This window comes from Camelina sativa, chromosome 8 (assembly GCF_030686135.1).
Source record: "Camelina sativa cultivar CO46 ecotype springtype chromosome 8, ASM3068613v1".
NCBI classification, from domain to species: domain Eukaryota; kingdom Viridiplantae; phylum Streptophyta; class Magnoliopsida; order Brassicales; family Brassicaceae; genus Camelina; species Camelina sativa.
The window spans coordinates 24,743,305-24,766,788 of record NC_141887.1 but is presented as its reverse complement, the minus strand read 5'-3'; the positions used below and the strand labels follow the sequence as shown (position 1 = coordinate 24,766,788).

Below are 23,484 nucleotides of genomic sequence, written 5' to 3'. Positions count from 1 at the left end.
GTTTGGTTGTCTCTAATCTTTTAACCGGACTGTGGTATCTACAGACCGGAGCTTCTTCAAAGCACTCATATCAATTATGGAAATGTATCTTTCGATCTCTAATTATTTCCTTAACATCCCATTCTATATTTCTATATGTGGATGGTTTAATTACTTAAACGAATAAAACTGACTCAAGTTAAAGACTTAAATCGAACACACCAGAGTAAGTAAACCAGTAATCTTATTAAGTAATCCGGACCGCTAAACCGGTTTCCGGTTTTATTAGTTCCGAGGGGCGGATTTTAAAAACACACCTTGGACCAACGTAGGCATAGTTCGAGTCGGATACGGCTCCGTTCCAAGTTTCTCACATCGCATCGCTGGTGAGGTGACCACCTACACTTGATTTAGTCGGATCAACCATCTTCTTGCATTTTCAATTTTGCTTCCGGTAACAGGAATTTTCGTCGTCTTCGAAAAGAAGCAGGAAGGAAGGAACCAATGGCTACGGAGGCAGCTCCGATGGACGAAAAGGCGAAGAGAATGAGAGATCTATTATCGAGCTTTTACGCTCCGGATCCTTCAATCTCGACGAGTGGTTCATCGATCAGCGCCTCTTTCGATAACATCAACAGCACTTCATTCGATGCTGATCAGTACATGGATCACATGGTTGGTCTTCGTTTTTTTTCCCCCCTTTTTATTAGATTATTCGTGAATCCACCACACAAGCGTCAATAGCTTGTAAATTGTTATCCAATTATTGAGTATTTCGATTCACTTAAGTTAGATACGGTTCCTTGATCTTGTTGTGTGAGGAGTTAGTTCCAAAGTTAGGTTCAGATCCTACTAGTATCTTCTGGAGCCTGAAAATAGTTGGTAGCTTTGAATTGTGCCCTTAACAGTGCAAGCTGTATGTAGAGGACTCTTGAATTTTGATTGGGTGTGCAGATATGGATCAATGTGGTGGTTGGTCATGAATTTCTCCTGGCTGGTTTTGTTTATTTATATGCTAGAATCGTATGAGAATTCTGCCAAATTTAGTTTTACTTAGATCTATGAGGTTTATAGTTCCTCACTCAGTTGGATTTATGAGGTTTCTGTTAAGCATGGCGACAGTGAGTGATTGAGAAATATGCCACGATTTGGGGTTTTATTGGCTTTTGCAGATTAAAAAGTCGAATCTGGAGGTGCTTCTGCAAAGACATGTTCAAATGGCTGCGGAGATTAAAAATCTTGACACAGACTTGCAAATGCTAGTCTATGAAAATTACAACAAGTTTATCAGTGCTACAGATACCATCAAAAGGTACTTGTAATGGGTCGTGGATCGTTTCAGGTGTTAAGTGTGTGATTCTCTTAAGCATTTCAACACTTTTTTTTGGATGATTTGATCACACCGCTCATGAGTATGTAAATCCTAAATTCAAAAAAGTTGCTTCTTTACCTGGTAGGATGAAGAGTAATATTTTTGGGATGGAAGGCAACATGGACCAGCTTCTTCAGAAGGTGTTTTGAATATTTAGAATAACATTTAGTTTTAGCTTTTAAATATTGTATGAACTTCTAAATAGTGACTCCTGCAGATAATGTCAGTGCAATCAAGGAGTGATGGGGTCAATACTTCTCTTTTCGAAAAAAGAGAACATATAGAGAAACTGCACCGGACACGTAATCTTCTTCGTAAAGTTCAGGTATGTAGAATCCTTGCTGCTGGCTCATTTTATATACTGTGTTATGTTAGTTGACATGTTGTCACCTAATTATTAAACCAGTGGTATGCTGCTTGCTATTGTGAATTTACTCAAAACTTATTTTTGTAAAAGAGCAGTTCATCTATGATTTACCTGCAAGACTGCAAAAATGTATCAAGTCAGAAACCTATGGCGATGCTGTCAGGTTCTATATTGGTGCAATGCCAATTCTCAAGGTTTATATCTGTCCTAATATTAATTTCCCTTATAGTTCCCTTTCAGTGTTATTGGGGCAATTTTTTCCAGAGTATATATATATAGTTATATACTTATCTTTAGCGATAGTAATTTCTCTTTAATAACAATAATTTCTCCTTCTGTTCAGGTATATGGTGATACATCATTCCAAGACTGTAGACGAGCTTCAGAAGAAGCTATAGAAATCATCATAAAGAACTTGCAGGTGTAGCTTTTGGTCCTAGTAGCAGCCTACACTAATACCTTTTTGTTTATCAACCATATAAACAAATAACTGGTCTTTATGAATATGTATTTGTATTTCTTTGAAATTCTTGATGTGAGAAACTTAATTTTTCTTGTTTGACAGACAAAGCTATTTTCAGATTCAGAATCCATACAGGCGAGAGCTGAAGCTGCAGTGCTTCTTAAGCAGCTGGATGTCCCCGTTAGTACTTTCTCTTAGCTCAATTATTTGTGATGTTTAATTTGTTAATCATCTGTAATCTGGGTGAAGGTTGGAGCTATTTAGTCGTTCCTAATGTTTGTATTCTTTTATATATATAAGTGGAGTGTTTTCTTTATTTCTTACACGGATCACTGGTTGTTGTGACATAACTTTGGATATCCTGCAGGTTGATAGCTTAAAGGACAAACTGTTGGAAAAGCTGGAACAATCTCTTGATGGTCTTCAAATTAAGCCTGAGGAAGCAAGTTTACTTGCGGAGCACAATGATTCATCTAATGATGCGGAAAGCAATGAGCAACTTCCTGCTAAAATTCATGAGGTAAACATGGACTATGTCGCTTCCTTTTGTTTTGTGCTTCTGATGATTGCTAGTTGAAACACAGTAAACCTGAATGTATTACTAAGCACTTTGAATATCAGTAGCTGCATTTCAGTGAATGTTCTCAATAGCTATCATATTAAGAATTCTTTTCTTTTACTTCCTTTTTTCTATCGGACTTTTTTGTGCACTTTCGATATTCAAATGTTTGCCCACTTTTTCTCATAGGATGCTGTGCGTGGATTTTCTGAGGCTATGCGTGCTTATCGTGAAATATTCCCCGACTCAGAAGAAAGACTTTTTAAACTCGCGAGAGCCTTAACTGCAATGTAATGCACTTTTCATTAATCCATAAACAGAGACTCTTATTGTGTCTAACCTGCGTTATTTCTGACACATATGTAGGCACTTTGAGAACATGGAGCTATATATAAGAAAGCGGGTTTCTGCAGCAGATTTTCTTCGAATTTTTCGTGAGTACAGTGGTTTTCCTTGTACCATTGTCTCCTATTTATGTTGCTTTCCATTCCCTTTGAAAGTTTTGATTAAATCAGTCTAATAACTGTATACCTCATCTGAATTATGTTGGACATAGGAATCATATGGGAAGATGTGGTACTTATGGACGAGGTTCTACCTGAGGCTGAACTCTCTGATTTATCTGCAGAGGTTGACCTCAATTAATTTATTGGCTCTAGGTTTTGCTATGATGTGTAGAACTGTATATGATTACTAGTGCTCGTCATTTCAGGCTGCCCAGGTCACTGTTAAGAAATTCGTTGCAAGGACGTTTTCTCATCTTCAACAGGATATATCAGGTTTGCTGTTTCCTAATTTCTATTGATGCGCAATTTCTTAGTATGGGAAAAGGGAGAGGATGAGTGTAGGTTGAATAATTCATAATAAGTTCTGTGACATGGCCTTTAAGTAATCTGAAGAGTAGATTAATGTCTATACATGGCAGATACCATCTTGAAATTCGATATCAACCAAAGGGAAGCAGTAGAGGAGGAAGTCTTGAAGGTTGTCCTAGAAGCTAGTAAAAAGGCAGGGATACAAGGCACCACGGATATATTCCAGGTATATTTCCTTCTTCTATCATTTATTATGATGTTTCAATTTGGTCGTCATTTCCTCTGTACAAATTCCATGCCCAAACGCTTATATTTGTTTTAATCATTTCAGGACTTCCGTCAGCTTCTTGATGAAAACATTGGAATATTTGTCAAGATGAAGGACTTAATCATTGGCTGGATTCAGAATGGATTTCAAGACTTCTTCAGGTCACTTGAAGCTCAATTTCTAGTACTTTCTGGAAAAACTAGCTCATCAAAGGATATTGAAGGAGGTTTGGTAGAGGGAAAATCGAGTGACAAAATCCATGCTGGTCTCATCCTTGTATTGGCGCAGCTCTCTGTCTTCGTCGAGCAAAAGGTCATCCCGAGAGTTTCTGAGGTAACAAGTCGTACAACTGGTTTGATAATTAAAGTTTGAACCACATTGGTAGCGGAATTGAGAAACTTTATATGCTAATTCAGGAAATAGCTGCTTCCTTCTCTGGTGGAAATTCCCAAGCCTTTGAGAATGGACCTGCTTTTATTCCTGGAGAACTATGCCGGGTCTTCCATGCAGCCAGCGAGAAGCTTCTCCAGCATGTATGAATTAAACTCCAAAACTTGTGGTCGTCACAGAAACTTAACTTCAACTAACTAAAATCATTTCATATTTCAGTACATAGACACAAGAACACAGAAGATATCAGTTTTATTGAGGAAAAGGTTCAAGACACCAAACTGGGTTAAGGTATCGCGGTTTTCATGTGACTAGTCTTGTTAGAGAAGCATGTTATCAGTCATTGTTTTCTAAAGATTCTAAATATTCTGCAGCACAAGGAGCCACGAGAGGTTCACATGTATGTCGATATGTTTCTTCACGAGGTTTGATGACAACTCTTCTCTTCCTCAATCTTTATAACTAAAGAACATGCAATAACTCATATTTGTTTTGGATTTATGCTTCACAGTTAGAAGAGGTTGGTAAAGAAGTGAAACAAGTTTTACCTCAAGGGACATTTCGGAAGCACAAGAGAACGGACAGCAACGGAAGCAACACTACAACTTCATCACGAAGTAATACACTCCATAACGATAAGATGACACGGTCGAATTCACAGAGAGCTCGTAGTCAGCTTTTCGAGACACATCTTGCAAAACTGTTCAAGCAAAAAGTAGAAATATTCACCAAGGTTGAATTTACCCAGGTATAAATACGAAACAATAGAGGTTCCCTTTTTAGTTTTTTTTATCAAACACACACACGTTCTGTCATATCCTGATATAATATCTTTGTTGATGCTTATTACTTACAGGAATCAGTTGTTACAACAACAGTGAAACTCTGTTTGAAGAGTTTGCAAGAATATGTCCGGCTTCAAACGTTTAACCGCAGCGGGTTCCAGCAGATTCAGTTAGACATTCAGTTCTTGAAAGCTCCTTTGAAGGAAACAGTGGAGGACGAAGCTGCAATTGATTTCTTGCTCGACGAGGTGATTAACGACTAAAGCTTCTTCGTTTGCTTTTCTTCGTTTTGCTTTTGCAACTGATCATTCACCCTCTCGGACTGTGTTGTGTATTTGTAATAACAGGTGATTGTTGCGGCTTCTGAGAGATGTCTTGATGTGATTCCACTGGAGCCACCGATCTTGGACAAACTCATACAAGCTAAACTCGCTAAATCAAAGGAGCACAACAACAACAACAACACAGTTTCCTCTTAAAAATTGTTATAACTCAAAGAAAGTGTGTCATGATTTTTGCCAATTTTTTCCCGCTTCTTGTTATATCTTCCGTAGTGTAAATCAAAACCATCAAATTGATATGTATTTTTAGAAACTCTCTAGTGTTAAACCAAACCCGGTTTAATTTGCTTTGACTAAATTAGGGTAAATTGAAAAAAAAAAATTCACAGTCGGTTCCGTTTGGCTTGGTCGGTCGAGTCACACGGATCTTTTAGTTACTATAAAAACGTTCACACGGATCTTTTAGTTTCTAAGTTAATAAAGAAAAGAAAAAGGTATCTCCAGTCATGGCCGCTGCGATGGTTCTCTCTTCTCGAACCCTAGTCCACCGTAACCCTAATCCTCGCCTTAGCCGCCACTCTAACGCTGCTACAGAGGCTACTCCTCGCCGACGGAAGCGAAACCCTACCACGACGTCTCAACCTACGGTGATCAAATCTCCGGCGGCGAATCTTGTGATGGGAGAAGTCAAGATCCTCAAACGCGGCGAGACATTGAGCGCGTTTAACAACAAGGAGAACAACAGTAGCTGCGATGTTACAAGACGACCTGTTTCGAAGAAGATGATGAATAATGACGTTGATTTGATTGTATCGTCGACTAATAGACTTGGACCTGAACCAGAGACTGTGAAGAAACAGATCGGAGCTTTAAAACGATTGGAGATCTTCGCCGGAGCTGGTTGCTCTATTTCGCCGCTTCCCAGCTCTGTTCCGATCCCATGTTTTCTGGAGAAGAACAATCTCGTCCTTTAGATCTCCAAAAGAAGAGATTTGGGGGGAAACTAAACCCTAGAAATTGCAACCAGTCTTTAAGAGGCGCGCAGATGTTGAAGATATCATGTGAAGTGAGATAAACAAATTTGTTTGTTTGTTTATCTCAGAGAAGGAAGAAGAAGAAGAAGAAGAAGAAGAAGAAGAAGATGGCGCCTCAGTGCTCCAATTACAACCAAAACTTGGCTCTGCTCAGTGCTCTGTAACAGTGATGACTCTTCTTGTATGGCTTTTGTTTTTGGATTTTGAAGTATGTAGTTGTCATAATCACATCTCTTTCATGCAATAAAACCTTTTTAGTTTAATAGAAGACAAACAAAAAAAAAAACTAATCTTTCTTCTTCACATACAAACAGAATCAAATTTGTTTCAAGCAGAACTGTTTGTGTCATTGTTGTTATCAGCTTCAAGATTTGTTGCAGGTAATATTTTTTTCCAGAACCAATGTTTACTCCATAAGAGAGTCATCTCTTCAATCGGCACTCCTTTGGTTTCAGGTAACAGGAAATAGACAAAGATGGTCATTACAGTGACCCAACCAGCAAAGAAGAGGAAGATTCCAAACTTGAATGCACATAGGAGAGCGAGGAAAGCTTGAGCTATGATGAAAGTGAAGAGGAGGTTTACAGCAACCGTGATGCTCTGTCCCGCTGAACGTGTCTCTAATGGAAAGATTTCGCTTGGTATGGTCCAGCCGAGAGGACCCCATGACCATCCGAATGCTACAACAAAGAGGCAGATGAAGATGACTACGATGACTGAGTACCCTTTTGATAGCTCTTGCTTGTCTCCAAACTTCACTCCCAATATCACTGCTACTATGACTTGACATATTATCATTTGTATTCCTCCACTGATGAGAAGAGCTCTTCGTCCCAGTTTGTCCACTAATCCTATGGAAATCAATGTTGAGAGAACAAGAACAGCTCCTGTTAAAGCTGATGAGTAGAGAGATGCGTTGCCGCCAAATCCCATTGTCTGGAACAGAACAGGCGCGTAGAAGAGAATGGAGTTTATGCCAGTGAGGATTTGAAACATAGGCATGCAAATAGCCATGACTAGCTGAGGTCTGTGTCGTTTCTGCAGGATGTTTCTGAAAGGATGTTTGATGGAATTCGCTAGCTCACTCGCATCTACCATGTCTTGAAGCTCAGCATCGACGTTTTTTGTTCCTCTTAGTTTCTCCAGTACACGTCGACCTCTCTCTGTCAATCCTCTTTCGACCAAACTGTTGGGGGTCTCTGGTAAGAAATAGCCGCCAAGCGTCATAAGCAGAGCCGGAAAAGCAGCTAAACCAAGAGAGAGTCTCCATCCCCAAGGTTTAAGCTTTTGAGTACCGAAATTGACCATATTCGCAGTAAAGATCCCAAGAGTTGTAGCTAACTGAAACATCATGTTTAAACCACCTCGGAGATGAGTAGGTGCCACTTCTGATAAATACAATGGAACTGCCTGACAAACAAAACCAAAGCAGCCTACTTTCATAAAGATGAGACTGGTCTATCCGCCAAAGCAGGTAAAAGTTATCATAAAAGATGAGATTGGTCTATCGGCGAAATCAACCAATCAATTATGTCTAACCTGATTTCCAAATCCAATGCCAACACCGAGCATGATCCGTCCAGCAAGAAGCATAGCTAGGTTCACAGCTCCAGCATTCAAACCAGCTCCAACAAGAAAGCTGATTCCACCACAGACAATACTCGCACGCCTCCCATAGTTCCTAGTGATGGGTGATGCCACCAGAGTTGAAACCAAACCAGCCAAGTAGAGCGAAGAAGTGAAAGCAGCTAACCCTTGATTATCATATTTGCAGTAATTACTTTCATGAGCATGCTTCTTCTTCTCATAAACCGCATGGAAAAACTCGTCAAGAAACTCATCCATGGACGTAACTCCTCCTGTATACAAAACCCATTTCAGCCATTGCTTGATAAAGATTCAGAGATACTGGATTCGAAAAAGAAAAAAAAAAGATGAAGAAGAACCTGAGACTCCGATGTCATATCCAAAGATAGATCCACCAATGGCTGCAACAAGGCAAGCGATTATGACATAACTAGTGACGTTTCCTTGGTATTGTTCTGCTCTCTCCTTAGCCACACCGGTCGGACCAAACGACCCTCCTGCCATTTTCTTCTTCTTCTTCTTTTTCTTCCTCTTCTTTGCTTCTCTGGACCAAAAGACTCTGCTGCAATGGTTGACTTTTTTGTGTGTTTACTCAAATTCCAGAATCTGACAGACAAACAAACAAAAAAAAAGGTATATACATTACATATGCATCCTTCACAATCACGTGGCTTAGATTCAATTAGATGAGTTAGGTTTTCTACTTTGAGAATTGTGATAATTGCGTGTGAATTTGTGTTTGGTGCATCATTGTTTGGTTTTTAGTTTGAGAATAAAAGAGAGGTCATTTTCTTAACCTTATCTCTTTCAGTTTAACACACACAAATTTTAATACATATTTAATACCGAGTTTGCATTTGCATGTCTTCTTACAGTATTTTTCTATCTCCATTTTAAAAACAAATCTTAATGATCGTTGGAATTTTATCAGAATATCCTACTTTTTACATAACAGAAGAAACAAGAAAAAAGAAAAAAAAGATATTTTTTTATACCTTTTTGCCAAATGTCGTGTTAAATAACAAATGGATTCTGATCTTTTTCCTTTTTTAACACATTGATGAAATTTAAGAAAAAAAAAACAATTTTTGGGTTGTCAGACAGAAAGTAAACGAATAGAGACAAAAGTGTATGTGATGATGGTCTTCGTCGTAGGTTGACACAAAACAGATTCCGGAAGAAACTGGGAATACCTTTTTTTTTTTTTAAGGTAAAATTATTAAGAGGACTTACAAGAAGAAGATGTGACGATTTTTTGTAGACTGGGAAAAAATGAATCAGACTTGTGTGTGTTTGCTATTTTATTTCATGAATTTTAATCGCCTAAGATGAAGGAGATGTTAAAGAATGATGTTGACCAAGTTCTTACGAAGGCAAAAATCATAGTCGATCGTATACAGGGAAACTAAACTATAATAATACAAAAAAAGAGAGTCCTATAGCTTTAAAGACTACACATAATTTTTGGATCGTAGCGACGGATTTGAGACAAGTGTCAAAGAAGAAATCAACAACAAAGTAGCTTTCACGAATGGAGGACGATGAAAATGACAATTTTATATGGGAAAAATGTAATTGGAAAAATGTCATTAAAATACTAAAGTTTATATTTTTGTTGATTTAAAACATAAACTCTTTGTCTAATGAAAAAAACATTATTTTTTTTGTTAAATTTTAAATAATTCATGAATTTTTGTTGATTTGGCTTTATGAGACACAACTTTAAGTGGCTAAACAGAAAAATCATACGGGTTTAATTACATGTTAACGAGAATCCGTTAATAATAAAACAACATCGTTTATCAAATCTAAAACCCCCAAATCTAGGGTTTCTGATTTATAAAAAATGGGAATCAAGTTTCAATTTGAAGGTCTTAGGATCTAATTAAACAACATATTATGCTATTAACGGATCTTGTTAACGGCTAATTAATCCCGTGTGATTTTTCCGTTTGACCATTTAATGTTATGCATCATAAGGCCAACTCAACAAAAGTTCATGAATTCTTTATAAATCAACAAAAGAATAAAGTTTTTCTCCGCTAGATGAAAAGTTCATGCTTTAAATCAACTAAAATGTAAACGTCAAGATTTTAATAACATCTATATATATTTTTTGGAGACATTTATAAAATAAATCCTGAAGTTGACACTTATTTACAGGTATGCCATTGATATTAAATAATTAATTTAATAAACAAATCAACTTTAATTATATTCGATTTTTTATAGAAACTAAGTGTTTTAAAAAGTAACAAACATAATTGTAAATGTATGCAAATTTTATTTCTTTATTTTGTAAGGAGGTGAGTGAAGAGCTGTTCTTTAAAAATTTGAAAAACTGATTTGATAAAAAGTGACTTTTAGTCTCACATACTATATTTTATTTTCACAGATTTTTTATGATGAGTTTTTACTGATTAAAAATCTTTGAATATGTTGCGTGATCCGCCTAGCATGGCGGATTTGGACTATAAAACTAACACTAAAACTATTAGTTTATTTCATATACTATAGATTTGTAGTCATATGAAAAATTAACTTATTAATTATTTAATATATGAACTACAAAATATTACACATACTACAACACATTCTTAATATTCAAAAAAAAAAATTGTATACACATAAAAATATACACTAACATACCATATATGCATATAATTCTGTTTAATTATAGAAAACAAAACTAATGTTTTAAAATTTTATATTATATCTAATAATAAATTTAATGTAATTAGGCTATACACTGTATAAAACGTAAGAAGTAGAAAAAACATTCTAAACAAAATTATAAATTAATTAGATAAAAGTTAATTAAACGAGAATTTGAAAACTTAATAAATTTTAAAAATACAATAATTTATAATTTAGTCCAGCAGTGTACCACGGGTGAAAACCTAGTTATTATCATATTTTTCAATACAGCTGCTAATACTATTTAATGATCTACTAGATGTTTTGAATGTATAAATAGGTAAAAGGTGAAGCAAGTACCAACAAAGTGGCTGTAGTATAGCGGTTAGTATTCCACGTTGTGGCCGTGGAGACCTGGGCTCGAATCCCAGCAGCCACACTATCTTTTTAATTTGTTTTTAAACAAATTTCAACAGGGGTATTATCGACATTACGCAGATCACAAATATCATTAGATCTGGACCGTCCATTCACCCCCCGCCATTTCTATCTACGATAATTTTCCCGCCAAATCTCGTCGCCATTTACAACCCTTTCACCGCCCAATTTCGCGGTCACTGCTTCATACCTTCGTCTCTCACTCTTCTGCTACCTCCCTCTCTCTCTCTCTCGACCCAAGTTCTCAAACCATGAAAGACCATGATTTCGACGGCGACAAAGGTCAGAATCTCTCTCTCTCTCCTCCGTCCTCAATACTCTCTTCCGTCTTTTTTTTTTCCTTCTTGTTGGGTTTTGATTTTCACCTTTTCTTAATCCTGCAGCGCTCGCCAAGCAATTTCTCGAGAATTTCGCCGACGCTAATGGCGGATCTAAGTACATGGAGATTCTCGTGAGTCTTCCTTTCCATCAATTTAGGGTTTTCGCGAATCTTCGTAATTTAGGGTTTTACTTATAAATGTATCAATTTAACTGAAATTAGTAAACTCAGTTATGTTCTATTTAATGATTTGTGTAGCAAGAGGTTTCAAATCGTAAGATTCGAGCTATTACGGTCGATCTTGATGACTTATTCAATGTGAGTTGTTTTTTTTTTAAATCTCTTTTTTGGATGTTGCAATTGGATATGAAGTTCTCATTTCTTTGATGATGTTGTATAGTATAAGGGTGATATTGAGGAGTTTCTCGGACGGTTGACTGAAAACACTCGCCGTTATGTTTCCATTTTCTCCGCTGCTGTTGACGAGTTGCTACCCGAACCCACTGAAGCATTTCCGGATGATGATCATGATATTCTCATGACTCAGAGAGCTGACGATGGGACTGATAATGCAGATGTTTCTGACCCGCATCAGCAGATTCCTTCTGAGGTTAAAAGATTTTAGTAAGTTCACAACGCTCTTTGAGTTTATTTGTGTGAGAATATCTTTCACTGTCTGTTAATTGCTGCTGCTTGTAGCCTAGTTGAAAACTGTTATTTAGGTTGGATTCTTCTTTCAGAAAAGTTAGCTAATGAATCTAATTTTTGTCCAGTGAGGTTTATTTTAAAGCTCCTTCAAAGGTAAAGCCATCTACCATCAGGGAGGTTAAGGCTTCACACATTGGGCAGCTTGTTAAAATATCTGGTATTGTGACCCGCTGTTCGGATGTCAAGCCACTTATGGCGGTTGCTGTTTACACATGTGAAGATTGTGGTCATGAAATTTACCAGGTATCTTAACTATGCCTGCAAGATCGTAGTTTCTTCTTTAGTTTGCTAACTACTAACTCTGATTATCTTTCTCTTACCTGCCAAATCAGGAAGTTACATCTAGAGTCTTCATGCCTTTGTTTAAGTGCCCCTCCAGCCGCTGTCGCGTTAATAGCAAAGCCGGAAATCCCATTCTTCAGCTCAGAGCTTCGAAGTTTCTAAAGTTTCAGGAGGTTCTGTTCTGGTCAATGACTGTCATTTATGTGAATGCACTGATATCAAACTAATGAGTTAAAAAACAATATTTTGCAGGCTAAGATGCAAGAGTTAGCTGAACATGTACCTAAAGGGCATATTCCTAGGTCGATGACTGTTCATCTAAGAGGAGAGTTGACAAGAAAGGTTGCTTTTCCTGACCTCTATCTCATGCTACTATAGGAGTCTATTTGTTCTCCGTTAGGAATCAATAGCTGTATTGCTTAGGAATAGTCCAGTGAGAAGTTATTGTGCGACTTAAAAGCATATGTGGAACAGTTGTTGAAAAAACAAAACATTCTACTTAACGTGTTTAACAGCTCCCAAAGGAAACAGTGAACACTGTCAGGATTCTTAAATATTCATTAGATGCAAAGTAAATAACATTTTTATGGTGCAGCTTAGCAATTAAAAAATTATATCTGTACCTTCCCTGCAATCAACAGGAATTTTTTTTATTGCTGTACTTGGATTTTATCTATAGATATTGGGATTTCAGCGTCATTTACTATAGTAGAATTGTTAATTTTTTACTAAATTTCCTTGAATCCTTGTAGGTATCACCAGGTGACGTTGTTGAATTCTCAGGAATTTTTCTTCCCATTCCTTACACTGGGTTTAAGGCACTTCGAGCTGGCTTAGTAGCGGACACCTATCTGGAAGCAACGTCTGTTACTCATTTCAAGAAGAAATATGAGGAGTAAGGCATTGTTACACCTTAACACTAATGAAATTTTCCGATTTAGTAACCTATTCCATGTTTTTGGCATTTGCTTAAGTTACAAAGCAACTATGGTGTGTGCACAATATCAGAAAGCATCTTTATATTTATTATTATGATCTACAGATATGAGTTTCAGAAAGATGAGGAAGAGCAGATTGCGCGTTTGGCTGAGGATGGTGACATTTACAATAAGTTGTCGCGATCACTGGCCCCTGAGATTTATGGACATGAAGATATTAAAAAAGCTTTGCTTCTCCTTCTTGTGGGTGCTCCTCATAGGCAATTAAAGGATGGGATGAAGGTGAAGTCTTCTGTCATCTTGCTATCTTTTATGATAAAGACTATACACTGATTAGAAAGCAGTTGCTTACTTTAGTTCATCTCCGACTATATCGTTTCTACTTCTTTACATCCACTTTCAGTGTCCACAGTCTTCATTCATTGAGTTACGGAGATTTATTATTAACATTTTGGGTTCACATATTTTAGCCATTGAAGAGCACATTGCACTTGATTGGAACATATGATTTGTGAAGACAATTAAAATTAAGACATTCATTGATTATCTTTGCAGATTAGAGGAGATGTGCATATATGTCTGATGGGTGATCCTGGAGTTGCCAAAAGTCAGCTTCTCAAGCACATTATAAATGTTGCTCCAAGGGGAGTCTATACAACAGGCAAAGGTAGCAGTGGAGTTGGTCTAACTGCCGCTGTTATGAGAGATCAAGTAACCAATGAGATGGTTTTAGAAGGAGGAGCACTGGTGAGATACAATGATTCTTCACATTGGATATCCTAGAACATGATGTATTGCTAAAAAGCTATATGATTTAGAAGATTGATACAACCTTAATTTCAGGTGTTGGCTGACATGGGAATCTGTGCAATTGATGAGTTCGATAAGATGGATGAATCAGATCGTACTGCAATTCATGAGGTCATGGAGCAGCAAACTGTAAGCATTGCGAAAGCTGGGATTACCACGTCCTTGAATGCTCGAACAGCTGTTCTTGCCGCAGCCAATCCAGCCTGGTAATTGACCTTTTATGACATGAATAAAAAACTTATCAAAGGTGTGGGATCATTGCTAATGGTTATTGAACTCTGCATCTTTTGTGGCTATGCAGGGGAAGATATGATTTGCGAAGAACTCCAGCTGAAAACATTAATCTTCCACCAGCCCTTCTTTCAAGATTTGATCTTCTGTGGTTGATCTTAGATCGAGCTGATATGGACAGCGACCTTGAATTGGCTAAGCATGTGCTTCACGTGCACCAGACAGAAGAATCTCCTGCGCTGGGCTTCGAGCCGCTGGAACCCAATATTCTCCGGTAAGTTAAATCACTTCAGTAACACTCGTCTTGTTTTACAGAGTCACAAGCTCTAACATGAGCATATATGGTTCTCTAGTGCATACATTTCCGCTGCGAGAAGATTATCGCCATACGTACCAGCGGAGTTAGAAGAATACATAGCAACAGCTTATTCCAGCATCAGGCAAGAAGAAGCGAAATCAAATACTCCGCATTCTTATACGACAGTGAGAACTCTCCTCAGCATTCTGCGCATATCCGCTGTAAGTAAAATAAGAGGACTTGAAGTAGGAGCTGTGGCACAACTTTGAGTAAAGAAGTTTGTCTATTGAGTGTGAATATATTTGCTTTATTGGCTCTATAGGCACTAGCAAGGTTGAGATTCTCAGAATCAGTAGCACAGAGTGATGTGGACGAGGCGCTTCGACTGATGCAGATGTCGAAAATATCACTGTATGCGGATGACAGACAAAAAGCAGGACTGGATGCGATATCAGACACATATTCAATCATAAGAGACGAAGCTGTAAGATCTAACAGGACCCATGTGAGCTATGCAAACGCTCTTAACTGGATCTCCAGAAAGGTTAGTTACTTGTTCATCTTCATGTTGTTCTGATAGGTGGATAATCGCTGAGACGAGTGATTTGGGTGTGTAAACAGGGATACAGCGAGGCTCAGCTAAAGGAGTGTTTGGAGGAATATGCAGCTTTGAATGTTTGGCAGATCGATCCTAACACCTTTGACATCCGTTTTATTTGAGATCAGTAATGGTCTTATCAAGTTATTATGTTATGTCTGCGTTTTTATTGTCTATTACATGTCTTAACTTAGAGACAGTAGAAGTGGATTTTGTAGAAGTGATCTTTTTATTTTACCTGTTTAAGAAATGCCAAACAAAATTTACTTTTATATAATTCTTGGAATTTTAGAGGTGATTTGGTCTATATGATGAATTATTCGCCTGTTGCTGTTGAATTTTTTAGCTAAGTAAAGTTTAGAATAAAGTAAAAAAACTAAAGAAGATACTTGTTGATGTTGGTTCACTTTGGTTTTGATCTTGGTTTGATTAAATTATTTTTAACCAAAGTATATTCATGGTTACTTGGATCACATGTTTACTTTGATTTCAGTGTTTAGTGTATGACAAACTTACAATGATGATTTCGAAAAGACACCATTATTTTAGAAGAAAAAAAATTCAAAATACACTACAAATTTTAGATTTTATGAAAGACTGAACTTTTATAAAAGCTTTGTAATGTTATAATTTGGTTCAGAGGTTAATTCCGGTTCAGGATCGGTTTAAGCCCACAATAGCTAGCTATACCGGGCAAAGCTTTAACGGCATGAATATCTCGAGAGACGGAGAGAGAGAGAGAGAATCAGGGAAAGAGTACTACAGTATTTCCTAGTAGTATTTTACTGAAGGCGTTGTTTCCCGCCAATTTGCAAGTTTCGCCGGCGTATTTCCCGGTGAAATACTCCCGCGCTATCCCTCTACTCTACATAATAATAGGCTTCTCTCATCAATCACAGTCTCTCACTCTCTTCACCGGCTGTTTCACTTCCCTTCTCTCTCTATCTCTCTCTCTCTAATCTATTTCGCTTTTTTTTTTTTTTCACTCTCCGATGGCTCCGTCTCGCCGTCAGATCAGTGGAAGATCTCCGTTGGTGAACCAGCAGCGTCAAATCACCTCTTTCTTTGGGAAATCTGCTTCATCATCTCCTTCTCCGTCACCGTCACCAGCTCCATCTCTTTCCAATAAGAAAATCCCCAAATCTAACAACCCTAACCCTAATTCTCCGTCACCGTCTCCGCCTAAGAAAACCCCCAAATTGAACCCTAATCCCGATCCTCCTGCTCGTAGTCCTAGCCCTGGTCCTGCGACTCCTTCTCCTGTACAGTCCAAGTTTAAGAAGCCTTTGCTCGTCATCGGACAGACTCCTTCGCCTCCTCAATCGGCGGAAATCACGTACGGGGACGAGGTGGTGGGAAAGCAGGTTAGGGTTTTCTGGCCGTTGGATAAGAAATGGTATGATGGGAGCGTGACTTTTTATGATAAGGGTGAGGGTAAGCATGTAGTCGAGTATGAAGATGGGGAAGAAGAGTCTTTGGATTTAGGGAAGGAGAAGATTGAGTGGGTTGTTGGGACGAAATCAGGTGATAGGTTTAAGCTATTGAGACGAGGCGCTTCGGCTTTGAGAAAAGTTGTCACGGATGATGATGATGGTGATGTGGAGATGGGTGATGTGGAAGAAGAGAAAGAAAGTAAAAGTGATGGTGATGATTCGAGCGATGAAGACTGGGGAAAGAACGTGGGGAAGGAGGTATGCGAGAGTGAAGAAGATGATGATGTGGAATTGGTTGATGAGAATGAGATGGATGAAGAAGAGAAAGATGAAGAAACTCCCAAGGTTAATAGAGTTTCCAAAACTGACTCTAGAAAGCGGAAGGCTAGTGAAGTAACGAAGTCAGGCAGTGAGAAGAAAAGCAGGACTGATAAAGACACTATTTTGAAAGGTTTTAAGGCTTCTGTTGTGGAGCCTCCGAAGAAGATTGTAGAAGGTAAACCTAAGAGTATCCTGTTGTTAACATATATCATGCTTGTTTTTTCATCTTCGGTTTGTGATATATGTCTTTTGCTCTGACTATGGTTTTTCAGATAGTATTTGTTGTTGGTTGCTAAATTTTCTTTGTGTCTTAATTCAGCTGATAAGGTAGTCAAGGGTTTGGACGATACCATACTGGATGGAGATGCTCTGGCTAGATTTGGTGCTCGTGAATCTGAGAAATTCCGCTTCCTGGGAGTGTAAGTCTTTCACAAATTTGTTTCCATCTTAGAGGCCATTTGCTACGGTAGTTAAGAGTAGATAATTTAGAGAATCTAGAATGTCTCTGTTAACTTCCAGATTATTTAGATACACATAAGGGTACTTCGTCTCTTAAGCAATATTCTTTCTACTTGCAGTAACATCTCTAATTTTCTTTTCAACTTCATGATGTACTACTATTATGCTGCATGATTCCTATTTTAGCGAAGTTTTAATGTGTATGTTCTTAAAAATTATTTCTGGTGAACAGAGACCGAAGGGATGCGAAAAGGAGACGCCCTACCGATGAGAATTATGATCCGAGGACACTCTACCTTCCTCCTGATTTTGTGAAAAAGTTAACAGGAGGCCAGGTAAGAAGAGCACATGTAAATCGGGTTCAGGATATTTGGTGAAGCTAATCAACTTTCACTTATTTGATTTTATGGCCTTATTTCAGAGACAATGGTGGGAGTTTAAATCAAAGCATATGGACAAAGTTGTATTCTTCAAGGTAAAACAATAATTACTTCTTTAGTTAGAACTTATTAATTGATGGGAGATTCTCGGATAAATGGTCTTCTTTTGTGACAAGCAGATGGGTAAATTCTATGAGCTTTTTGAGATGGATGCACATGTAGGAGCCAAGGAACTGGATATCCAGTACATGAAGGTAACTCTTTGTACTCATAACAAGTTGACGCATTTGAATACATCTTTTTTAACTGTCCAAAAACCCAAAGATCTGGCATCAGATCATGCTAAAAAGTTTCTTTTTATTGGCGTTACATTACAAATTTATCATGTATTGTTTCTAATGTTTCTCTCTTTGCAAGTATCTGACATATGCATTTGTTTTGTAGGGAGAACAACCTCATTGTGGATTTCCGGAGAAGAATTTCTCTGTAAACATCGAGAAACTAGTTAGAAAGGTTTGTGTCCAGAATTATAGCTACTCCACTTCAAGCATTATCTATTTCTTGTTACGAGTGGAGAAATTACATTCATGGGCAGAAGTTGTACTTTGGGTTAGAAAGAAATTTGATTGGATTGAATGGAACAGGGCTATCGGGTTTTAGTAGTGGAGCAAACAGAAACACCTGATCAGCTGGAGCAACGGCGAAAAGAGAAAGGTTCCAAGGATAAAGTATGTCCCACTATGAATCTAATTTAGTAGGCATCATCAGTTTCAAGTGAATTAATTTGTTTGCTCTTGAAACTAAAATTTGTTCACCTTGGCTGATGCCAGTTTAGAAAAATTATGATAGGGAGGACTCCTAGTGACGCTACTCCTGTTTTTGTAGGTTGTGAAGCGTGAAATATGTGCAGTTGTTACAAAAGGCACGCTGACAGATGGGGAGATGCTATCAACTAATCCGGATGCATCTTATCTAATGGCATTGACTGAAGGAGGAGAAAGTTTAACTGATCAGAAAGCAGAGCACATTTTTGGTGTCTGTTTGGTTGATGTTGCGACAAAGAAGATAATGCTGGGTCAGGTGAGTTCTAGTCGTTGGATTTTTGTGCCTGGTTGCACTTAGCATACGTAACATTTCTCGAATTATCACTCTCTTAGGAACAGTCTTGGTGGATTTTTTGTTTTTTTAGACTTTTCTATTCTAATTGATGGCATTTTTTTTCTGTTCCTACCAGTTCAAGGATGATCAAGATTGCAGTGCATTATCTTGCCTGCTATCTGAGATAAGGCCGGTTGAAATTATTAAACCAGCTAAGGTGTTGAGTACTGCAACCGAGAGAACAATAGTTAGACAAACCAGAAATCCCTTGGTAAATAATCTGGTCCCACTTTCTGAATTCTGGGATGCAGAGAAGACCATGCATGAAGTTGGAATTTTCTACAAGCGAATTAGTTGTCAACCGTCTTCTGCTTATTCTAATGAGGAAAAGATTCTAGGTGATGGTTCAAGCTTCCTTCCAAAAATGCTGACTGAATTAGCAACTGAAGATAAGAATGGCAGCCTGGCACTCTCTGCTCTTGGTGGTGCCATTTACTACCTGCGACAAGCATTTTTAGATGAGAGTCTGCTTAGATTTGCCAAGTTTGAATACCTGCCTTACTGTGATTTCAGCAACGTTAATGAGAAACAGCACATGGTTCTTGATGCTGCTGCTCTCGAAAACCTTGAGATATTTGAAAACAGTAGAAATGGAGGCTATTCGGGGTAAACTTTTTTCTCAATCTTACAATGTTTTATTAAACGATTGATGTGATCTTGACCTAAGAATGTTGTCTTTTGAAGAACGCTGTATGCTCAACTGAATCAATGCGTCACTGCATCTGGGAAACGGTTACTAAAAACATGGCTGGCAAGACCTTTATATAATCCGGAAATGATCAAGGAACGACAAGATGCTGTAGCAATTCTGCGGGTGAGTCTTCTAACAAGCAATAGGATACGTTTCTCTGTTTCTCAACTAGAAAATAACTTGTCAACTTGGTTTCCCATTTAATCCATTTTCATTTCTATTTTTTAATTAATGAATCTCTCCAGAACTACACTATTTCCCCATTTATGTTCAAGATCATGTTTTGTCACTGTTTAAACTAGCTAAGATGATGCTTTCGTATGCTTTCAACTAATTATGAAGCTTACTCTTCTTCTTCATTTACACTATCCATCTAACAACTCTTATGTGTTATGGTATTGCCCCTACCTTCAGGGTGAAAATCTTCCGTACTCACTGGAATTCCGGAAGGCGTTGTCCAGACTTCCAGACATGGAACGGTTGATTGCACGTATTTTTTCTAGCATGTAAGGGATTAGCTGGACTGGGACATGTTAATTCTTACACTATGTTTATACCAAAGATTTACTAAACATATTTGTTAAAAACTCTACGTTGTGTAATAGTGAAGCTAGTGGGAGAAACGGAGATAAAGTGGTTTTATATGAAGATACGGCAAAGAAGCTGGTACAAGAATTCATATCAACTCTACGTGGTTGTGAAACAATGGCAGAAGCATGCTCTTCTCTCCGTGCTATTTTGAAGCATGATAAATCCAGGCGTCTGCTTACTTTATTAACTCCTGGTACATCAGTTTGGTGCCTATCCAGAGCTTCATTTAATAACTCCTGGCAAATCGCAGACCATCTAATATCATTTTTATGTCAGGTCAAAGTCTTCCGAATATATCATCATCCTCCATTAAGTATTTCAAGGATGCCTTTGACTGGGTAGAAGCTCACAATTCGGGGCGTGTAATACCCCATGAAGGAGCTGATGAAGAGTATGATTGTGCCTGCAAAGCAGTAGAAGAATTTGAGTCCAGTTTGAAAAAACATCTGAAAGAGCAACGGAAATTACTTGGAGATGCATCAGTGAGAATTACTTCACTTTTTGTTTTCTTTAAATGGCTAATCAACCGAGGGTTTTCTAATCAGAGCTTTGGTGATATTTTGTCTTTTTATCCAGATAAATTATGTTACAGTTGGAAAGGACGAATACCTCTTGGAAGTTCCTGAAAGTTTAAGTGGGAGTGTTCCTAATGATTATGAATTATGCTCATCGAAAAAGGTAAAAAATTGACATTTCTAAAGAAATTGGCATTTCACTTTCATCTCAACAAGTCGATATGATGGTTTTAGTTGAGTATTTCTGCCTCGTGCTTCATGATTGTGAGGATATGTAGTCTTCTCGTAAATGCGGATATATACTAAATAGACCCTTAAATTTAAACATGAGATTTTCTTGTTGTTTACTCTCTTTCAGGGTGTTTTCCGATATTGGACTCCTACCATCAAGAAATTATTAAAAGAGCTATCACAAGCAAATTCTGAAAAAAGAATCGGCACTAAAGAGCATTTCACAGAGATTAATTGGACGTTTCTGCGAGCATCAAGAAAAATGGAGACAATTGGTTTCTGCAACAGCTGGTATGGACAAGTTCATGTTTTATAATTTTTTGTATTAAGAAATTGTCACCATCTTCGTCCAGAATAAGTATATTTCGTATTCAGTTCCTGTTAACTGTCACCCAGTGCTAGCTTTGTGGGTCATCGCTTGGGCCCTTTTCGTTGTGAACATTTTTCAAGCTAGTTAGAATTGGGTTTGATTCCACACTTTATAACCTCAGTTAGAAGTAGGCATGCAGACGAAAATGAATCTTAGGCAGAGGTATAGTTCAATTACATCTTATAGGCAAGATGGGTGGAAAATTGTCTTATAGAATTAGGCATGCATTCTTTGAAACAATGCATTGTTGACGTTTATGTGGATACATTGTTGACATGGATTCATTCTATTGCAGAGCTCGACGTGTTGATCAGCCTCGCTTTTGCAAGTGATTCTTATGAAGGAGTAAGATGCCGCCCAGTAGTATCAGGTTCTACATCTGCTGATGTTCCACACTTATCTGCCACTGGTCTAGGGCATCCAGTTCTAAGGGGTGATTCGTTAGGCAGAGGTTCTTTTGTACCAAATAATGTAAAAATAGGTGGTGCTGAGAAAGCCAGTTTCATCCTGCTCACAGGCCCTAATATGGGTGGAAAATCTACCCTTCTTCGCCAAGTTTGCTTGGCTGTAATCTTGGCTCAGGTAAGCTATCATTTAAAAATTTTTGAAGGCAATGGACCTTGACCCATTTAAATGTTGATAAAAGAGAATCAAGCAATGATGATCTTTTCACAGATTGGAGCAGATGTCCCAGCAGAAACCTTTGAGGTTTCGCCTGTTGACAGAATTTGTGTCCGGATGGGTGCAAAAGATCATATCATGGCAGGACAGAGCACGTTTTTAACGGAACTTTCAGAAACTGCGGTGATGTTGGTAAGTAATGTTCATATTATTTTGTCAAATTGATTACATGAACCTTTCTAAGATTAGTGTGGAACTTATCACCGTTGTTACCTTTTTTAATGTTGGTCACACTTTTGTTAAACTATGTGAAATAACAACAAACAGATTGATAGTAAGTTATAATATAATAATATGCAGACATCAGCTACCCGAAACTCGCTGGTGGTGCTAGATGAGCTTGGACGAGGAACAGCCACATCGGATGGACAAGCCATTGCGTATGTTGAATCATTTATTTGCGTATCTTGTTGTTGGGACTTACTGTTATTGTTCAGCATTTGAAATATTTTAACTATTTACAGGGAATCCGTACTTGAGCACTTCATAGACAAGGTGCAGTGTAGAGGATTATTCTCTACTCATTATCATCGTCTCTCTGTAGATTATCAAACCAATCCAAAGGTATTGTGAAAAGTGTCTGCTTTAGTTTCTGAGTTTGAAAGACTTGAGACTATCAGTCATCTGGTTGTGTGTGCATTCGAAAACTTCTCAAAAACCGATCCATCTTGATATTGTTTGTTGGATAGGTCTCACTTTGCCATATGGCATGTCAAGTAGGAGAAGGAATTGGTGGAGTAGAAGAAGTTACATTTCTCTATAGATTGACACCTGGTGCATGTCCTAAAAGCTATGGAGTTAACGTTGCTCGGTTAGCTGGTAAGAACATCGAATTCACTTGCCTCAAGCTTTCCTTTTCTTCTCACTTAAACAGAAACATTCACTCATCATACTTTTATTGGTTTACTCTCCATAGGTCTTCCAGATTACGTACTTCAGAGAGCTGTGACAAAATCCCAAGAATTTGAGGCCTTGTACGGTAAAAAACATGGAAAAACTGATGGTGAATTGGCAGCTATGGTAAAGCAGATCATCAGTAGTGTTGCATCAGATTCTGATAACTCAACTTCAATGGACTCATTGTCTAAGCTACACTCCATGGCCAACACATTTTTCCAGTTAACCAGCTAATTTAACAGCTCTATGCATTTCTGGTTTGTCATTCTTCTTATAACGCATTAACCAATGTTGATCCATGAGCTTCCCTCGTGTCAAAATCTAAAACCCGAGTCAGTCGGAAATTTAAACTCCGGGTAGACTCAGTTTTGAGGTGTGGTTTTGAAGCCTTTTGTGAAGTTTTGGGTTTTCCAGACTGTTGTATAGTTGTAGGATCGGTTAATTTTTGTGAATAGAATGTTTGAGAGTACTCTCTGATTATGTTTCATCTTCATTGTTGAAAGTTGAAACAAGTAGGCAAAAAATAAGAAAATTATCACAAGAAATTAACAAAATAGTAAAAATTAAGTGAAAGTGACAATTGTCAAATAAATTTACT

The 23,484-nt window shown here is 37.8% G+C and overlaps 5 protein-coding genes and 1 non-coding gene across 13 annotated transcripts; 5 read left to right on the top strand and 1 right to left on the bottom strand.

Annotated features, from left to right (window-relative positions):
- The first annotated feature begins 180 nt into the window (after positions 1–180).
- On the top strand, positions 181–5,637 carry LOC104707899 (vacuolar protein sorting-associated protein 51 homolog). Of its 6 annotated transcripts, none has more exons than XM_010424347.2 (21): positions 181–365; positions 441–654; positions 1,152–1,291; positions 1,437–1,491; positions 1,569–1,676; positions 1,814–1,912; positions 2,062–2,139; positions 2,284–2,361; positions 2,549–2,701; positions 2,930–3,030; positions 3,107–3,174; positions 3,297–3,370; positions 3,453–3,519; positions 3,666–3,781; positions 3,887–4,156; positions 4,240–4,356; positions 4,433–4,504; positions 4,588–4,638; positions 4,725–4,961; positions 5,070–5,246; positions 5,346–5,637. In XM_010424347.2, exons 2-21 carry the CDS (start codon positions 484–486, stop codon positions 5,475–5,477), a joined length of 2,364 nt encoding a protein of 787 aa, XP_010422649.2. In that variant the 5' UTR covers positions 181–365; positions 441–483; the 3' UTR covers positions 5,478–5,637. The 6 variants fall into 6 exon arrangements, with proteins under 6 accessions (XP_010422649.2, XP_010422652.2, XP_010422651.2 ...); XM_010424350.3 differs by having other exon boundaries at positions 194–370; positions 470–654; XM_010424349.3 differs by having other exon boundaries at positions 267–370; positions 464–654.
- Positions 5,638–5,785: 148 nt separating this feature from the next.
- On the top strand, positions 5,786–6,389 carry LOC104707897 (uncharacterized). The gene has a single exon (XM_019228658.2). The coding sequence runs from the start codon at positions 5,786–5,788 to the stop codon at positions 6,251–6,253; it is 468 nt and encodes a 155-aa protein (XP_019084203.1). The 3' UTR covers positions 6,254–6,389.
- Positions 6,390–6,529: 140 nt separating this feature from the next.
- LOC104707898 (sugar transport protein 7) lies at positions 6,530–9,491 on the bottom strand. 3 transcript variants are annotated; one of them, XM_010424346.3, is made up of 4 exons: positions 8,605–8,714; positions 8,260–8,506; positions 7,853–8,172; positions 6,530–7,723 (listed from the first exon to the last, which is right to left on the bottom strand). In XM_010424346.3, exons 2-4 carry the CDS (start codon positions 8,402–8,404, stop codon positions 6,641–6,643), a joined length of 1,548 nt encoding a protein of 515 aa, XP_010422648.1. In that variant the 5' UTR covers positions 8,405–8,506; positions 8,605–8,714; the 3' UTR covers positions 6,530–6,640. The 3 variants fall into 3 exon arrangements, with proteins under 3 accessions (XP_010422648.1, XP_010422647.1, XP_087319191.1); XM_010424345.3 differs by having other exon boundaries at positions 8,260–9,491; XM_087463065.1 differs by having other exon boundaries at positions 6,530–7,746; positions 8,260–8,668.
- Positions 9,492–10,904: 1,413 nt separating this feature from the next.
- TRNAH-GUG (transfer RNA histidin (anticodon GUG)) lies at positions 10,905–10,976 on the top strand. Its single transcript has one exon. It is a non-coding gene; the product is annotated as a tRNA-His (tRNA).
- A 109-nt stretch (positions 10,977–11,085) lies between these two features.
- LOC104707896 (DNA replication licensing factor MCM7) lies at positions 11,086–15,431 on the top strand. The gene is made up of 15 exons (XM_010424343.3): positions 11,086–11,257; positions 11,359–11,426; positions 11,553–11,612; positions 11,695–11,918; positions 12,068–12,245; positions 12,335–12,457; positions 12,537–12,626; positions 13,037–13,179; positions 13,327–13,504; positions 13,778–13,969; positions 14,066–14,238; positions 14,334–14,537; positions 14,617–14,782; positions 14,884–15,105; positions 15,183–15,431. Exons 1-15 carry the CDS (start codon positions 11,227–11,229, stop codon positions 15,279–15,281), a joined length of 2,151 nt encoding a protein of 716 aa, XP_010422645.2. The 5' UTR covers positions 11,086–11,226; the 3' UTR covers positions 15,282–15,431.
- Positions 15,432–15,889: 458 nt separating this feature from the next.
- LOC104707895 (DNA mismatch repair protein MSH6-like) lies at positions 15,890–23,418 on the top strand. Its single transcript, XM_087461605.1, is given in 22 exon segments — positions 15,890–17,088; positions 17,233–17,332; positions 17,605–17,707; positions 17,794–17,847; positions 17,932–18,006; positions 18,197–18,265; positions 18,397–18,480; positions 18,638–18,832; positions 18,987–19,516; positions 19,595–19,724; positions 20,016–20,107; positions 20,207–20,385; positions 20,469–20,674; positions 20,769–20,870; positions 21,066–21,134; positions 21,136–21,229; positions 21,604–21,890; positions 21,984–22,121; positions 22,290–22,369; positions 22,454–22,553; positions 22,679–22,808; positions 22,906–23,418. Coding segments are annotated over 22 exon segments (3,969 nt in total). The 5' UTR covers positions 15,890–16,151; the 3' UTR covers positions 23,121–23,418.
- Positions 23,419–23,484: the final 66 nt, after the last annotated feature.

Excerpts from the sequence above, each read along its gene's own strand:
- LOC104707899 (XM_010424347.2), top strand. The coding sequence starts at position 484 with ATGGCTACGGAGGCAGCTCCGATGGACGAAAAGGCGAAGAGAATGAGA. Across the intron at positions 1,677-1,813 it reads ATCTTCTTCGTAAAGTTCAG|TTCATCTATGATTTACCTGC; the intron begins GTATGTAGAATC and ends GTAAAAGAGCAG. Across the intron at positions 2,362-2,548 it reads TTAAGCAGCTGGATGTCCCC|GTTGATAGCTTAAAGGACAA; the intron begins GTTAGTACTTTC and ends GATATCCTGCAG.
- LOC104707897 (XM_019228658.2), top strand. The coding sequence starts at position 5,786 with ATGGCCGCTGCGATGGTTCTCTCTTCTCGAACCCTAGTCCACCGTAAC.
- LOC104707898 (XM_010424345.3), bottom strand. The coding sequence starts at position 8,404 with ATGGCAGGAGGGTCGTTTGGTCCGACCGGTGTGGCTAAGGAGAGAGCA. Across the intron at positions 8,173-8,259 it reads ATATGACATCGGAGTCTCAG|GAGGAGTTACGTCCATGGAT; the intron begins GTTCTTCTTCAT and ends TTTTGTATACAG. Across the intron at positions 7,724-7,852 it reads GCATTGGATTTGGAAATCAG|GCAGTTCCATTGTATTTATC; the intron begins GTTAGACATAAT and ends TTTGTTTGTCAG.
- LOC104707896 (XM_010424343.3), top strand. The coding sequence starts at position 11,227 with ATGAAAGACCATGATTTCGACGGCGACAAAG. Across the intron at positions 12,246-12,334 it reads GTGGTCATGAAATTTACCAG|GAAGTTACATCTAGAGTCTT; the intron begins GTATCTTAACTA and ends CTGCCAAATCAG. Across the intron at positions 14,538-14,616 it reads CTGGAACCCAATATTCTCCG|TGCATACATTTCCGCTGCGA; the intron begins GTAAGTTAAATC and ends ATGGTTCTCTAG.